Source organism: Leptinotarsa decemlineata, unplaced genomic scaffold (assembly GCF_025532065.1).
Source record: "Leptinotarsa decemlineata unplaced genomic scaffold, Ldec_3_MD MMD2_tig00000505_RagTag_RagTag, whole genome shotgun sequence".
Taxonomy (NCBI): Eukaryota; Metazoa; Arthropoda; class Insecta; order Coleoptera; family Chrysomelidae; genus Leptinotarsa; species Leptinotarsa decemlineata.
The window spans coordinates 14,420,672-14,438,096 of NW_027412549.1; the positions used below are offsets into that span (position 1 = coordinate 14,420,672).

Below are 17,425 nucleotides of genomic sequence, written 5' to 3' on the forward strand. Positions count from 1 at the left end.
CAAATGTCCCCAAAAATAAAAATCTATCGGGTTTAGATCTGGGGACCTTGGTGCCCACGCCTCGTTAGGTTCTTCTACACCCCTACCGATCCATCGATTTGGATAGACTGTGTTAAGGAATTCCCTGGCTACAACGCTAAAATGGGCCGGAGCCCCATCATGCGGATACGAATTTCTAATGGTACATTCTGAAGTTGTCCCGGTAATTCATTTTCTAAAAAGTGTCTGTAAGTTGCGCCATTCAGTCGGAGCGGAAGAAAGAAAGGACCTATCAAGAAATTATCAATTATTGCCGCCCATACATTTTCAGAAAATTGATACTGATAATGCCTTTCACTAACTTCGTGCGGATTTTCGAGAGCCCAAACATGGTTGTTATGAAAGTTCGTGATAGCATTTCGGGAGAAGTTTGCCTCGTCCGTGAAGAGTACATATCTTAAATATTGAGGATTTCCAGCCAATTTTCTCAAAAACCATTGACACATAGTAATACGTTGGGGAAAGTCTCGTGGCAAAAGAGCTTGTACCTTTTTAATATGGTATGGATAAAACTGTTGATTGTGGATAATTCTCCAAACTGTGGACTGAGTAGAATTGACAGCTTCAGCAATTACTCTTGTGCTTGTTTCTGGATTCTCCTCGAGAGCGTTCAAAACAGCTTCGTCCAATTCTGGGGTTCGGACTGCTCGTGGTCTTCCAATATCAGCTGCCCTCTTAAAGCTACCTGTTTCTGCCAAACGACGGTAGAGACTAGCAAATGTTGGAGCTGAAGGCAGCACTCGATTAGGAAATCGCTACTGGTAAATATGTCTTGCTTTGCGCGCATTGCCACCGGCAAGGCCATAAACGAAATGCATATCGGCTAAATGAGCATTATTGTTTAAATAATCCATTTTTTCAAAATAAGTGTTTTCTACTTTTACTTACGGAAACTTCAACAAAGCGTCTAATTGTCACAAAATATGTAATTAACAAAACTACTCACAAACATCAAATTTATTTCCAAAGCATTCTTGTGAAAAATGCAAAATATTCGTAATAACTTCAACATGCACCGATTATCAAATAATCGACTTGAAGTTTTCAAGTCCAAATATTTAGAAAACGGTTGTTTACAGCGACTAGTAACAAGATTAGCTTATTTACGTAGATATGATAGAGGAATCGATTTTTTTACTGAAAAATGTGCTAGAAGTACGCCCAAAACAGTTATGAATCTTTAAAAAAGAAAAAGACGTGTAGGTGGCGCCCCCTACGAGTAAGAGCAATAAGAACATCAGGTTCGAATTCGACACTTCAAAAACCTCCAATTACCAAGTTTTGTTTAATTAAGTTCAGTATTTCAAAAGTTATTTGAAAAAAACGAAAATAAAAATAAAACTTCAACATCCTGTATCTTGGAAACGAAGCGTTTCCGGACATTCACTTATTTGGACAATTCATATCAGAATATTGTGAGGAGTCACCTCGTGAAGTTTGTCAAAGTACTTTTGAATCACCCTGTATATTTCTCATTTTGAAATATGCCAATTATTTATTACTTTTCTCATCCTTTTCATTAATTTCTTCTCCTTCCTTGCACTGATACAGGTTTTCGTCGGACTGAATTTTACTTCTATGTTAGTGTTTTTATATGCTAGTAGACTAACTACTAACTGTTAGTAGTACTTAACTACTACCGGTTCGGGCGTGTTAACTGTAAAGAAGAAGCCATTGTATAGCGAAACACAAGTTGCATTTTTGTAAAACTGTGAAGTGAGCTTCCCGAAAACTCTGAGCGGGAATTCATTAACCTGTTGATTGAATTATATTGGGATTGTCCGGAATTATGGAAAGTGAAGAGCAAGGACTATAACAACAGAAACAAGAAAACTGCATCATCACCATGTACCACACCTTCGACCTCCGTCGTTTCTTTTTCTGTTGTTTTTTCCACTTGAGGGCAACCAATGTGAGGGAGAGAAAGGCCAAATTTGTGCTCGAAACCATTGCTCACCGAAATGAATCACCAGCGAACGAACAATAAGTGTGTACTGGTCACATTTCTAGTGAGAAGAAGGTTTTGATTAAAAGATTGCAGGGCTGATTGCAGTTCAAATCAAATCAAATCAGTTTATTTCCAGAGACTCTACAGCATGGAAAAAGTCAATTAAACTAAAATATAGAAATTCTCAATACAAATAATTATATATATATATATATATATATATATATATATATATATATATATATATATATATATATATATATATATATATATATATATATACTGTGTTTTTCAGGTAAAAGTATCCACCTTTAATAACTTTTGTAATACTGGTATTTAGGAAAAATCCGAAAACACGTCAATTTATGTTGGAAGGGGCAAGCATTATAGCTTATTTAAACTTACTGGAAAAGCCCCCCCCTCACCCCTAGCATCATCCCTTTTTTTTAAATTACTTCTCATATTTTTTATGTAAAATTTGGATACTCCTCTTTGAGCCGATTTCAAAAATGTATGATACTTGTAGGTTAAAGTGGTTAGTTTATGAGATAAACAATTTTTCTTTTAATAGCACAAATTTTACTTATTTTTTACTTTCACCTTATTTGCCTGTAATAAAATGGGTTGTACAACAGTTCAAACTCTTTAATCTGTTTAACTGTGCTATTTATTCTACTTCAAAAATCCAAACAACAAAAAACTCTACTTTTTATTAAAGTTTGACATTGTCAAATGGAATTTGTAGTCACTATTGATAGTGTACTTTGATAGATTATTTATTTTGTTTCGCTGAAATGGTTTACTCTTTGCAAGAAAGAATTGAAATTGTAGGTTTATACTACCAAAATAATAATTGTGCAAGAGCTGCTGCTAGAATATTTAACGAATTACATGACGGAAGACATGCAACTCATAAGTATGTAATTCAACTGATGGAGAAATTTACCACAACAGGGTCTGTTTGCAATAAAGTGCATAAGCGAGAGGGACTCGTAAGTAACGAAGCAATCCAAGTGGCAATTTTAGGGCAAATCAGCTTAGAGGCTCAACAACCCCAATCGTTGTCAACAATAAGTAGAGCGATCGGTGTTTCATCTTCTACAGTTTTCCGAGTTCTACATAAATTCAAGTACCACCCATACAAAGTTAAGTTGGTGCACGAGTTGAATGAAGATGATTTTGATCGTCGTCTAGAGTTTTGCGAATCAATGACGCAATTTATCAATAACAATCCACAATTGTTAAACAATATTTGCTTTTCTGATGAATGCTCATTTTCATTAAATGGCTTAGTAAATAGGCATAATTGTAGATGTTGGGCTGAAAGTGATCCACATATTATGCGTGAATTCCATACACAACATCCCCAAAAGTTAAACGTTTGATGTGGTATCCTAGGTGACCACATTGTCGGACCTTTCTTCATCAACGGAAATTTAAATGGTGAATCATATCTTGAGTTACTCAGGGAAGGGGTTGACCCACGTATTACAACAATAATAGAAAATGATGATAACCTTTCCGAAGATTTACTGGTATTTCAACAAGACGGAGCTCCCCCACACTGTGCTATGCCTGTCCGACAATTTTTAAACTAAACATTCCCCGCTCGTTGGATAGGTAGAAGAGTGCAGATGATGGAGTGGCCACCTAGGTCACCGGATTTAACACCCCTAGACTTCTTTTTATGGGGGTATTTAAAAACAAAAGTTTATGCTACCCAACCAGAATCTCTGGATGATTTATGAGAGAGGATAGAAAATGAATGTCGACAATTAAATCCAGCCGTATTAAGCAATGTCAGAGAGGCATTTCAAAATAGATTATACCATTGTATGGAAGTGAATGGTACTCATTTTGAAAACTTATTGTAACTTCATAATAAATAGCACAGTTAAAAAGATTAAAGAGTTTGAACTGTTGTACAACCCATTTTATTACAGGCAAATAGGGTGAAATTAAAAAATAAGTAAAATTTGTGCTATTAAAAGTAAAATTGTTTATCTCATAAACTAACCACTTTAACCTACAAGTATTATACATTTTTGAAATCAGCTCAAAGAGGAGTATCCAAATTTTAAATAAAAAATATGAGAAGTAATTAAAAAAAAGGGATGATGCCATGGGTGAGGGGGTGGCTTTTCCAGTAAGTTTAAATAAGCCATAATGCTTGCCCCTTCCAACATAAATTGACAGTATTACAAAAGTTATTAAAGGTGGATACTTTTATCTGAAAAGCACTATATATATATATATATATATATATATATATATATATATATATATATATACACATAAAAGAGTAAAGATATGAAAATATCAAACAGAAGTATGAAAAGTATGAAACTGTATGAAAAAAACATATTTTTTGAAACACATTGTTCTCACTATCTTTTTTAAGCTATTAGTAATTCGTTTATTCTTGTACAGTTACCAAAGTTGATCAGACAATAACTGAATGAATATTGAATATAAGCATAGTAATAGCTCTTCTATATATTCAATGGACATTTTACTCAAAATATAATCAATGTGCTTGTTCCAAGAGAGTTGAGCATGAATGTTCAAACCTAAAAATTTTACAGATGAGGTTTGTTGTATTGACTTGCCATTTATTTCGACCAGAACACTGCAATCATTCTCATGAAGTGAAAAGACAATTGTATTAGTTTTTGAGCTGTTCAGAATGAGACCATTTTGAGAACAATATTTTTGCATATTAGCAATTGCTTGATTGGCCTGACTCGACAATCCCTCATAATCTGAAGACTTCAGAGTGAACGAAGAATCGTCGGCAAATTGCACTGTACAATGTTGACGATTACTGTTCTTGAGGTCATGTACGAATAAAAGAAATAGAACAGGTCCTAGGACGCTACCCTGGGGAACACAGGTGGTAACGACACAGGTTCTAGAGTGGAAGGTCCCAGCCTCCAGTTTAACCCTCACAGTTCGTGTTCTGCAATCCAGATAAGATCTCAACCAATCCAGAGATGAGCCACGAATTCCTAGACAAAACAGCTCGCTCAAAAGTAAATCGTGATCAACAGTGTCGAAAGCTTGTGACAAGTCGAATAGAACACTCATCGTTTTTTCACCTCTATTGAGATTAGAAATGACTTCATTGACTAAATTCATCGTGGCATCCTGAGTGAACTTGCCAATTTGGAAGTCGTATTGACAGTCTGGGATGACTGTCAATACGGTCGAGTGACGCCGCATCGGGCGTCAATTGATTGACTCAATCGTTTGATCAAGCAGATTGATCGTTTAGGGCCAACTTTAGATTCAACCGTGCAGCGGTTTTTTTTTCCTCTGGTTTTGGTGAATCATCACTTGAGCGCAAACGTTCGCTAACCGGCTCATGAGGGGTTTGTTCCACCACCTGGCACAGATTCTGCGTACCCTGCTCAAGAATTTGGTGCAAGGCGGTTTCATAAGGTACCCCGCTCTTGAGGAGACGACTCAGTCGTTTCCTGGCTGTACCACCAAACCTTTTTTTAGGTTCAGTTATTGGATCAGTAGTTGGAGGGTTGAGAAGCTCTCGCTCCTGATCTAAATTTCAAGGACATCAGTTGGAGTCGTAAACTCGACATCCATCTCCTCTGTAGACTTGCTCTTGATCTAAATTTACAGGGAGGTCCGTTTGACTCGTAAACTTGACATACATCTCCTCTGTAGACTCGCTCCTGAATAAAATTTACAGGGAGGTCAGTTGGAGCGGTATGCTTGACATCCATCTCCTCTGTAGACACAGCGTCAGAAATAATTTTTAAGTTTACTCTGTCCATAAAAGTCCCACGAGTAGCTAGGGAAAGAAGGTCAATCACCTTCTCGAGACGAGATGATAGGTTCAGTGTCATTAATCCTCTTGGCACGGATACACACACCTTAGGATTAAGCCATCGGTGGGATGCCATTCAGTTAGGGAATAACAGAACTGTGATGTTTAAATGAAACTACGTTTCTTACTTTCACAACACAAACTGTATTTTCTTGGAAAGGTAACAAAACAAGTACACATAGGCTGCCAAAAAAGGAACACGTCCGAAAAACAAATGTTCCCCGGTGCGCGCGCCGTTTGTACTGATGGTATTGCCTATACAGGGTTGTTCAACTATACTACATTACACATGTTCAACTATACTACATTACAAGAACCACAAGTGATTCTGTCATTTCCGTATCCAGCGGCGTTAAGTGGAAGCAGACATCCGATGGGCGGTTTGCTCAACAGCATGTACAGTGGTTCAGGCAGTGCAGTGAAAGATGAACAAAGACAGCCAACCCGCCCGTCAATGGCGGACAGCGATGTTTCGAATTAAGACACTTTCCTTATTGCCCCTTCAGCACCAATTTGAATAATCACAAGATGAAGCCCTCAATCAATTCATAAATACTACTTATGTCACGAATTCTTATATAAACAAATGTGGGAATTCTTCAAATAAAGAAAGAAAGCAATTGATTTTAATTAACTTTCAGATGAGTGGAATGAATTCAATCGTGACTTGAAGTCAGAATGTTATGAATGAATTGAAGGGGTTATATTTTTAGGAGTGATTAATTTTTGGGAAAGAAAGTGTTTGGCTTTCTACTACTCCAGCTTGATAAAAAAAATGAGGGAATCTTCCAAAGAAAGAAAGAAAGAAATCAATTTGAAAATAAGAAAGTAAGTACATGGATGTGTAGATCATGCAAAGAAGTAACTTTCAGACACAAACTGAAAGAAAGTCCTCCTTACGGCGAAACATCGATGTATACCTGTGAGGATGACAGTGTTCCATGTAAGTGCAATTTGTTACCATTCGTTTAAAGAACTTATATGAATGATATCTGATTTTATTCCACAACGAATGTTTGAAATACAAACTGAGTAGAGAAAAGTATCTTCTGTATAATTTAGTGTTCATAGAGAAGTATTTGTTTCGAAAGAATTTTTTTTTTCGTGTAATTCAATGTTTATATGAAAGTAGCTGTTTCAGGAGGACTTTCTTGCAGTTTGTGTCTGAAAGTTACTTCTTTGCATGATCTACACATCCGTGAATATGTTAATGAAATTTTACCTCTTTGATATACTATATTGCCTAGCAATCCGGTGAATGACATCTGAATAAATTCCATAACAAATGTTTGGATTATGAACTGAATGAAAAAACTGTTTTTTGTATGATTCAATGTTCATAGGAAACTAGTTGTTTTGAAAGTATTTTTTCTTTCGTGTAATTCAATATTATATGAAAGTAACTGTTTTGAGGGGGCTTTTTTTTCCAGTTTGTCTCCGAAAGTTACTTATTTGCATGATCTACACATCTTTGTACAAAGTTTATAGTTCAATTAATTGTTTTCTTCCTTGCTTTTAAAGATGTCCAGATTTTTTATAAAGTAGTTTCTTGGGAATGAATAAATATGTATTTATTCATTCTGCATTTCCATTCATGAACTTTCGTTGAAATGTCTTATTATTCCAGCTAAACAAGAAGAATCTGCAGTTAAACGAATAAAATTAGAATATGATGAGATGAAACCAAATCAAAGGGAGGTTATAGAGGTGTGGGAAATGATCACTACTAAAGACAGCAATAGAATAAAGTGCGACAATCAAATGTTACTCCATGCAATTCGACAGGGAGTTCCACGTAGCAAAAGAGGTGACGTCTGGCAATTTTTGGCAGATCAATTCTGTTCTAGAGTACCACCCATTGATACAATCAACTATCCGAATTATGCAGTACCTTATGAGACTTTGCTCAAACAGCTAACCTCACATCAACATGCTATTTTAATCGATCTTGGTGAGTAAGAGGTTAGAACTGTAAAATATTCTTCCTTAATAATTCAAAAATTTTACAGGCCGTACTTTTCCCAATCACTCATACTTCAGTAGTCCACTAGGACCTGGTCAACTAGCATTATTCAATGTCCTGAAAGCATACTCATTGCTAGATCCCGAAGTAGGATATTGCCAAGGCTTGAGTTTTGTAGCGGGTGTTTTGCTGTTACATGTAAGTTTGAAATTTTGATTTGAAAGCTACTGCTTACCAATTCATATTTGTTCCTTCAGATAATTAGTTTTTCCGTTTGAAACTTATACAGGGTGTTCCTTGAACACATGCTAATATTTAAGGAGGTAACTCTTAGACCCATTTTAAGAAAAAAACTTCCTATGGACGTATGTCCTAAACGCCTTAACTTTTGAGATACAGGGTGGCAAAGTTTTCAAAAATAATCACCTTTTTTAATAATAACTGAGATAATTTTGTAGACATCTTTGGCATATTTGGTAAATATGTTTCATGCCTCAAGGCGCACTTTCTAATGTACACAAATTTGTATTTTTTCAAACAGTGGCATCCCTACGTGTTTCGCGTTGAATATTTTTGGGGAAAAAGTACTACGCCAATGCTTTCTTTTCAAAATAAAATAATTTTTGAAATCCTCATTTATTTTTGAGATTTGATCTCCTGGTATTTCTTTGTCCGACGCATGATTTTCACTCAAAAAATAAAAATCGACAGAAAGCAAATTAAGAAATTAGATCATTTCTAAAATGAATGAGAATCTAAAATTGCTTCATAACGCATTACCAACTCCCTAATAATATTTGAAAACATAATCTGCAAAAAAATAAATTTTTCACAAAAACGAGTTTTATTTTATTTTGTGATAGTAAGTCTGAACGAATAGCACAAATTTGTTAATTAGTAATAATACCAAAACTGATTATAAAAATTGCACTTAGTATGCATGTTTCCGCCCTTCTACAAATGGAATTACGCACCCGTTCAAATATTCCCGGCGTATTTCGTATAGTTTCACACGAGGCAACTATTCGCTCTCTTAAATCTTCTAAAGTATTAACGGGAGTTTTATATACAAGAGTTTTAAGGTACCCCATAAAAAAATCTAAACTGTTGAGATCGGGGGATCTTGCTGGCCATTGCTGAGGTCCTCCGCGACCTATCCAACGATTAGGATAAACTGTATTTAAATGGTTTCGGACAATTACACAGAAATGAGCAGGGGCGCCATCGTGCATGTACCATATTCGATTCCTTAACGCAAGTGGCACATCTTCCAATAACTCAGGTAAGTCTTCTTCGAGAAAGTGTAAATAAGAACGACCATTAAGGCGTTCTGGTAGAAAAAATGGGCCTATTAGATGATCACCTATAATTCCTGCTCATACATTAACCGAAAATTGGTGTTGGAAATGGGTTTCGGTTATTGCATGGGGAGTTTCTTCAGCCCACACATGATTGTTATGGAAATTTTGAATGGCATTCCGAGATAAATTTGCTTCGTCTGTGAACAAAATTTGTGTCTCAAACTACGGATTTAGTGCAATACTTTGTAGATACCACTGACTGAAGTTCACACGCTGTGGAAAATCTCTGGGGAGTAATACCTGCACTCTTGAAATATGGTATGGATATAACAAAAAATCAACCAAAATACGCCAAACAATTTGATGACAAATATTCAGAGTTCTAGCGATCTTCCTCGTACTCGTCTCAGGATGTTCCTCAATTTCTTGCAGCACCGCTTCCTCAATTTCAGGAGTTCTAACTACACGAGGTCTACCTTCCGGAGTCCCTTTCTTGAAACTACCAGTTTCCCCAAGTCGACGATGAATATTTGAAAAGGTTCGGCTATCTGGTAAGGCAAGATTAGGATATCTTTCCTGATAAATGCGCCTGGCTTCTGTTGCATTACCATCGGCAAGGCCATATACGTAATGCATTTGCGCCATTTCCGCATTCCTATAATTTACCATATTTACTGATATTCAGAAAAACAGCGGACTACCAAAATAACTTCAATAACACTTCAAAATCAATTAAAAACGCGCTGTGACAGTTTTTAACACCAACACCTTACTTTAAACCAACATCAATATTAGCTACTGACGTTTGTACATACAGAGAATTCGTTTTTTATTGCTATGGTGGGTACGCTGTTTTTTCTGCTTTTAATCTTTAAAAGAAATCACATATCGTCATACTTCATATTTCCAAGAGGTTCAGTAAATAAATTCTGGTACACGTCATTTATTCCAGGATAACTAAATTTATGTTTTCAAAAATTATTAAGCGGTGCTGCGTTATGACGTAATTTTAATTGACAACAGTGCATCTGACAACAAACAAATACCTTTCAGATCCTCAATTATTTTGCAACAAATCTGATCTCTTAGTTTGCTTTCAGTCGATGCACGATACCGCATCAGATTTTTAAGGAATTTATCCTTAAGTAAAGCGATTTTTAATTTTTTTGAGCGAAAACCATGCGTCGGACAAAGAAAACCCAGCAAATCAAATGTGCTCAAAAATGTATGGAGATTTTAATAATAATTTTTAATTCAAGATAAAGCAGTGGCGTAGTATTTTTTTCGCCAAAAATATAAATTTCAAAACTCGTACGTACACCACTGGCAAAGAAAATTAAGAAAATTGTACATCAGAAAATGCGCCTTGAGGCATGGAACATATTTACCAAATATGCCAAAGATGTCTACAAAATTATCTCAGTTATCATTGAAAAACTGATTATTTTTGAAAACTTTGCCACCCTGTATCTCAAAAGTTAAGGCGTTTAGGACATACGTCCATAGGACGTTTTTTCCTAACGTCCTAAGAATTACCTAAGAATTACCTCCTTAAATATTAGCATGTGTTTAAGGAACACCCTGTATATTCAAATCGAAACGTAAGCAAATATGCGATAACTTCAACATAAATTTAGCTGAAACTGCGCATGTGATAACGTGTCCGAAGAAGCCATTGTATGGCGAAACATGTGTTGCATTTTTGTAAAATCGTTTAGTGAAAATCTCACAATGAAGTGGTTTTTGAATACGTTCTTTCAAAGTGACCAACTTAGCTTCAAACTGAAATGTATCTACCTATGTGTAGTGATTGAGTTCCTCTTCTTTCTATTTCATTCTTTGTTTTTTTCACTCATTCAATTATTTAATTTCTCTATATTATTATAGTTATTATTCTAACGATGATTTGATAATAATCATTAGAGTTATCCTTTTTTTGCACGGCCCGTTTTCTCATTAGTTTATTTCAGAACTCACGGTATTGTTACGTTTTTACCCGTGGGTTCACCAATTGACTACACTGAATAATCAAACTCAACTTTATTTCACTTTAAATACAACAAACACTTCAACTGAAAATTTCAACTATCATTTTAATGTCTATCGCCTTACTAGATCACTTCGCGTACCGCACTGTAACGTCCGCTTCACTGTGTACTTGACTGTCCGAATACGCTTGCAGCCAGCGTTTAAATATCGCAATGGAACATCGTAGAATTTTTGCCGAAGTTCCATCGACATCGGTAGCATGTTTATTGCTGCTTCTCGAGCGGCAGGTAACATAAGATGTTCCCACGCTCTCAGCTACGTCACGTTTTGGTTTATGGTTACCAGTGGCGGCCGGCGTCATTTTCTTTCGGGCATGATTTACAACAGTATTTATTCCATTTAAATATTGAGGATTTCGATCAATTCAAATAAATGTATCGAAAATCAAATAGATCTGGTAAATTATGAAAAATTGTGGAAATGTCTTCAAATAGTGAGTCATATACTCCTCATTTTTTAAAAGTAAGCATCACACCTCAAAACGTGTGATAATAAATGAAAAGGAAGAAGAAGAAGACATGATTCTCAATTTTTATATTTCAGATGGAAGAATCTCAGGCCTTTTTGCTGCTGAAGTATCTGATGTTCAGAAGGGGAATGCGAAATCAGTATCTACCAGACATGGTTAGCCTTCAAATCAAACTCTACCAACTCTCTAGGCTAGTGCGAGATCACCTTCCAGAACTGTACACCCTTTTTGATACATATGAAGTCGCTCCAACATTGTATGCCGCTCCTTGGTTACTTACCGTGTTTGCTTCCCAGTTTCCTCTGGGATTCGTTACTAGAGTTTTTGGTGAGTATCAAATTCCAGTGCCAAATGAAAATTTCATTGCTCGAATGCATTTAGCATTATTGAATCGTATCAAATTATGGTACTATCAAGTGATTTATACACTCAGATGTAACGCTTTCAGTAACACAATGGATAGATCCATTGACCATCTGAAGAAGTACCTTATTCATTCTGTGGCTGGAGAAAAATTGAGATAGAATCGGGGCCTTTTTTATGCATTTCACAATTTTCTTCATTCCTCGGAGACGGAGATCAGAGGCATATGGCCACCCATTTGTATTGAATGAATGACTTTAGATACTCACCTCCATCTAAGGTGGTGGCTGGGACTGAACAGAAATGTCCACCCCAATCTACCACTTGGAATGAGGCTGCACATAGCAGATCACCTGGTGATGTAATACAAAGGCCAAGGCGTAAGCGCATTTGCGGCGCCAAGGCCAAAAGGAGAAAGAGAACGGAAAAGGCAGGAGTGGCAGCAACTATAAGTGCGCCTTTCTCCTCCCCCACTTCACCTCCAACAGCAAGGGAACTTCCTGCGGCGGGCGCCAAGAACTCCGCCTTAAATGAAGGTGAGGAACGGGCTGCCCCTGCAGGAAAGCTTTCTCACTTGTGCACCTCCACGGAGAGAACCCCAAGAAGGTTGAAGCAGCTGCGCAATGACAGTAATGTCGCTGCACCTTCCAAAACCTTTGCGGAGACCACCGTGAGACACCTCAGGGTGTCTCAAGAGCGTGTGTTGGGCAAGTCTTAGCCAATATAAAGGAGTTTCCTAGTGACCTGCCCACCTTCCTGGAAAGAACAGGATGGACGATGACCTAGGAGGACAACCCCTCGGGAGGATGTACAATGGGTCACATATGGCCTAAACGCTGTGGGTCTACACTCACTCTCCCTACTCTACAGTTACAGATACTTGTGATGCACTGTTTGTTACCTTTGGTGCAGTAATAAATATTACTGGAGTTTTACTCTTCCTCTTGAAGACGATCCCTTGGTGGTTGACACACGCATCGAGGTGTTAAAAATAACTATTTAGGGTTTCGATAGAAACTCAAGTAATATTCAATGACTTGAGATTTTAGGCCTTTGAAACAAAGGATCTTCGAAAGTCCATAAAGATGAGATACAGTACTCGCACGCTATCGATATGTAATCAGTCTAGGTCCTAAGAAGGGACGATACGGGGATTACAGAGAGGATATGCAGCTCATTGACAATAGTATCCTGCACCAACTGGATATCGGCAAGACGTTTTTCTTTCCTCTGCATGAAATAACAGATTTCAATAAATTGATGCATGTAGCCGTTACTACGTGGTAGGAAATCATAATGAAGAAAAGAGAAATTGAACTTTCTATGTTTTTTACCACTTTTATTGGTAACTAACGTCACTGAGTTTCGTCCTATAAGGACATTTTCAAACTTATACAATAATCAACGAAATTTCGTTCCTGAGATTTTAGCTTCGAAAATGTACCCCAAAGTGGTCGACCTACAGTAATCCAGGACGTGGATTTGAGGAACCTGGTGGAGACTGGCCTATCACAAACGGTGCGTGGGATGATGGGAAGAACTAGGCGTCAGATACCATGTGATTTTGATGGTTTGAAAGGTATTGGAAGGGTCAAAAAGCTGCAAAAGTGGATGCTTCACGATTTGAACGATCGGCAGAGGTCCTAAAACTGATCTTTGCTATTAGTGATATCAAAAATCATGGAGAAAGCCATAAACCAAGATATTCTTGACTATTTGAAAGGCTTGAACATCTTGAGATCAGTATGGCTTTCGGAAACAAAAATCAACAGGCATGTCTTTATTTTGATGCTTTATAAAGCTCAGATCAGATTTTCTTTGGAGAATTGTTCACATGTATGGAGCCCCTGACCCTAAGCATACCTTGAAGCTGCTGTAGTTCATCCAGAAAAAAGTAATCTGCCTGATTGGACACTCGAAGATCACTTGCAACCTTGATAGTGCGAAACAAAAGGTTGAAGATTTGTCTCTCTGCTCATCGTTTTTAGGTTCAACTCAGTACACCTCAAACTTCAATGCTCAGGAACTCTTTCAATTGGAGAACTGCGTGCATGTGGAGTGAACTTCCTGAGACCAGTCACAAACGGCCTTCGACGACTTTATCGATTCCCGATCACGCAATTTTTAATTATCGACTTAATCAATCGACTTGTGTTACATTGGCAAAAGTATTTTCTCAGATGAGAAAATACGACTAAGTAATAATGATTGGACTTGTGTAAGTGGACTTACTACAAATAATGCATTTGAGGCCTTTATGAAGGGATTCACTTGGTGTCTTGACGTGTCATGTCCTAAAAATAGGATAAATGTAAAACAAAAACAGAAAGTAAAAAAAAGTTGGGTAACGAGAGAAGTTAAGAATGGAAGCAGTCAGTAGAGAGAATTGCACAAAAGAATGGTAGATGGAGAAGTGAGTGACGAGATTTACAGAAGGGAAAAAAGATGATATACAAATAGAATAAAGAAGTTAATAACAGGATATTACGCAAATCAAATAGAAACAGTTGAAAACAAACAGAAAGCTACATGGGATATTGTAAATAGTTTCAGAGGGAAAACCAAAATTGACAATAAAAGGGAGATTCATCTTGAAGCAAATGGTATCCGGATCAGTGATGGAACAGAAGTTTCCAATAATTTTGCTTGCCACTTTGCCAGAGCAGCCTCGGTAACTCTGTTAAGACATGTAGGTCAGAACATGTCACTACCACATACGGTCTCGGAATTTAACGAAAACTCAATGTTTTTTTGAAGAAGTGCTAGAACCTGAACTAGTTTCAACAATAACCGAACTAAAAAAAAATCGAGTGGCCTAGACGATATAACAATAAAAGTTCTGAAATATGTCATTCTATCTATATCTGAAATTCTATTGAATCCCATGAATCACTCTATAATGGAAGGCGTGTTTCCGAGTGTCTTCAAAACAGCCAAAGTTATTCCTATTCATAAAAAGGGTTCACATGAAGATATAGATAACTATCGTCAACTATCATTACTGAGTATTCCATCTAAAGTTATTGAAAAAATAGTAGCAAATAGAATTATTGCGTTTCTCGAAAAATACAAGATTCTAACCGATCATCAACATGGTTTTAGAAAAGCTAGATCAGTTGAGACTCCTATTGCTAGAAAATTCGAGTTTATTTACAATGAAATCGATAAGGGGACGTACGTAGTTTCAATATTATTTGACTTGGCTAAGGCGTTTGATTCGGTAAATAGTGACGTAATGGTTAGTAAGTTATATAACATTGGCATTAGAGGGTTCCTTCTGGAATGAATAAAATCTTTTATGGAAGATAGGAAAATGGTAGTGACTGTGAATAATGCAGTATCTAATATTCAAGATGTTATCCTTCGGGTACCACAGGGGTCCATTTTAGGCCCACTGCTTTTTTCTATCTATAAAAATGATCTTCCGAAGTATGTAAAACAAGGTTTCATTATCCTATTCGCAGATGACACTAACATAACAGTTTCCAGAAATACTGCGGAGGAGCTAGAAAACAACATTGATTCAGTCATGGATGACATGATTTCTTGGTGTGATAGAAATCAACTAAAACTGAACGAAAGTGAAACAGTACATTTAAGCTTCGCGTTAAGGAAAACAGTGAAACTCAACTGTCGGAAACAGCCAAACTCCTTGGTATGTTTATAGATAAAACATATCGATTATGTCTGTAAAAAATTGAATCAAGCGTTATTTGCAATACGACAGATCAAAGACGTGCTTAGTTTAGATACTATCAGGACTGTTTACTATTCATTGGCGTACTCACATATGGCTCAAAATGTATTGATGTGGGGTTCTTCTGTGAGGGAAAAACGTGTTTTTATTGTTCAAAAAAGAATAATTAGAACTATCTTTATTATTGCACCCAGGGATAGCTGTAGATCTCCTTTCTGCAAGAACAAGATGTTAACGTTACCTTGTATCTATATATATAAAGCTCTGCTATAAGTGAAAAATAATGTACCCAATCTGAGAGCTGAATCAATAGTTCATAACTATGCAACACGAAATAGACATTTATTAACTATCCCAAAACATGAAACATCGACATTCAAGGAATCACTTGCATATAATGGCATAACATTATTCAATACGTTGCCTCAAGATATTAAAGATTTGCATATTATACCATTTAAAAAACAAATGAAGGAGCTATTAACTAATAAGGGATATTATAGCGTAGAAGAATTTTTAGAACGGGATACACTGTTATCATGATTATTGCTTTCACTGCATTTCTTTCATCCTAGTTAAAGATAGATTTACTTTATGTATATTTATGTAAGTGTATACATATATGTGTGTATGTGTGTTTTTATATATGTATATAGTTAAGAATCTGTTTCCAAGTGTCCGAGCTATGTTATACTGTGGACCGTTATTATTGTGTCATATAATTTTCGTATTTTTATTTATCACATGTCTTATATCATGTAAATGATCTAAAAGACGAATAAAGTTATTATTATCATTATTATTATACTGATTCAAATGGAGATTGTTTCGATTTAATTGTATACGTTATCACTGAGATATTACAGTTTGAAGTGGACTCATAAAAACGGACAAACATTTTTGAAACAGCTTCAAATATATCTTTAACGGATTAGAGAAGGTTTGGTTTATGGTGAAAACTCTGAACTCTTTACTAGCGTTCATATTTTCGATTTTCTGTCTGTTACATCGTCGTTATTGTTTGAGTTATTATTGGAATGTCATTAACTTGTTATATTTTCTACTATAAACAAATTGTATGTTTCATGGGAAACAGAAGGTCAGTCATTACGACTCAAATCCACTCTCTATCCTTTCTGCTGCCATTTTGAGGTAGATTGAAAAAAAGGAACCAGGTAACCATTGAAACTTGTTTTGACGATGCGTGGATCAAGCACAGAATTTACTTAATTTCACTTGTTCTCATCTACTTGTACTCCAAACATTTGTAATGCTGAATTCAATATTTTGTTGGAGAAGTAGAAAACCGAGAGGGTTTTTTTCTCACGAATTCTCTATATCGGTTTTTATTTGGCATTCAACATTCATTATCAATGTGGTATCTTACTCTCAAATTATCATAATTTGCAGTACTATTGTCGATTTTAACCCTTTTCTCATAGTTTTTTGTATAATTTTAGAAACTGTATCTTGGAACAATGCCCAAGTTTTGGAAGTTGACTTTGTGATGCCATTTCTCCTTATTGTTTTCAAATTTCTTCAATTATTCTTCTTTTTTCATTCCAGATCTGATGTTTTTGGAGGGGCCAGAAGTCATATTCAGGGTATCACTGGCTCTTCTTTCTCATCACAAAGAGAAGTTACTCGTCTGCGATAGTTTCGAAGAAATCATGAACTACCTCAAAGTACAATTGCCAAAGATTGATAGGTCGACTTTGGATATTCTGATGAAACAGGTATGAGAAAGCTCAA

General features: G+C 36.2%; 1 protein-coding gene across 2 annotated transcripts in view; it reads left to right on the forward strand.

Annotated features, from left to right (window-relative positions):
* The window catches only part of plx (PTB_TBC1D1_like and TBC domain-containing protein plx), a 160,813-nt gene that overhangs the window by 131,708 nt on the left and 11,680 nt on the right, over positions 1-17,425 (forward strand). For both annotated transcript variants that reach the window (XM_074174024.1, XM_074174025.1), the window contains 4 exons: positions 7,459-7,782; positions 7,841-7,992; positions 11,688-11,940; positions 17,240-17,409. In XM_074174024.1, coding sequence (XP_074030125.1) covers positions 7,459-7,782; positions 7,841-7,992; positions 11,688-11,940; positions 17,240-17,409 — 899 coding nt within the window. The remainder of the gene's footprint in view (positions 1-7,458; positions 7,783-7,840; positions 7,993-11,687; positions 11,941-17,239; positions 17,410-17,425) is intronic.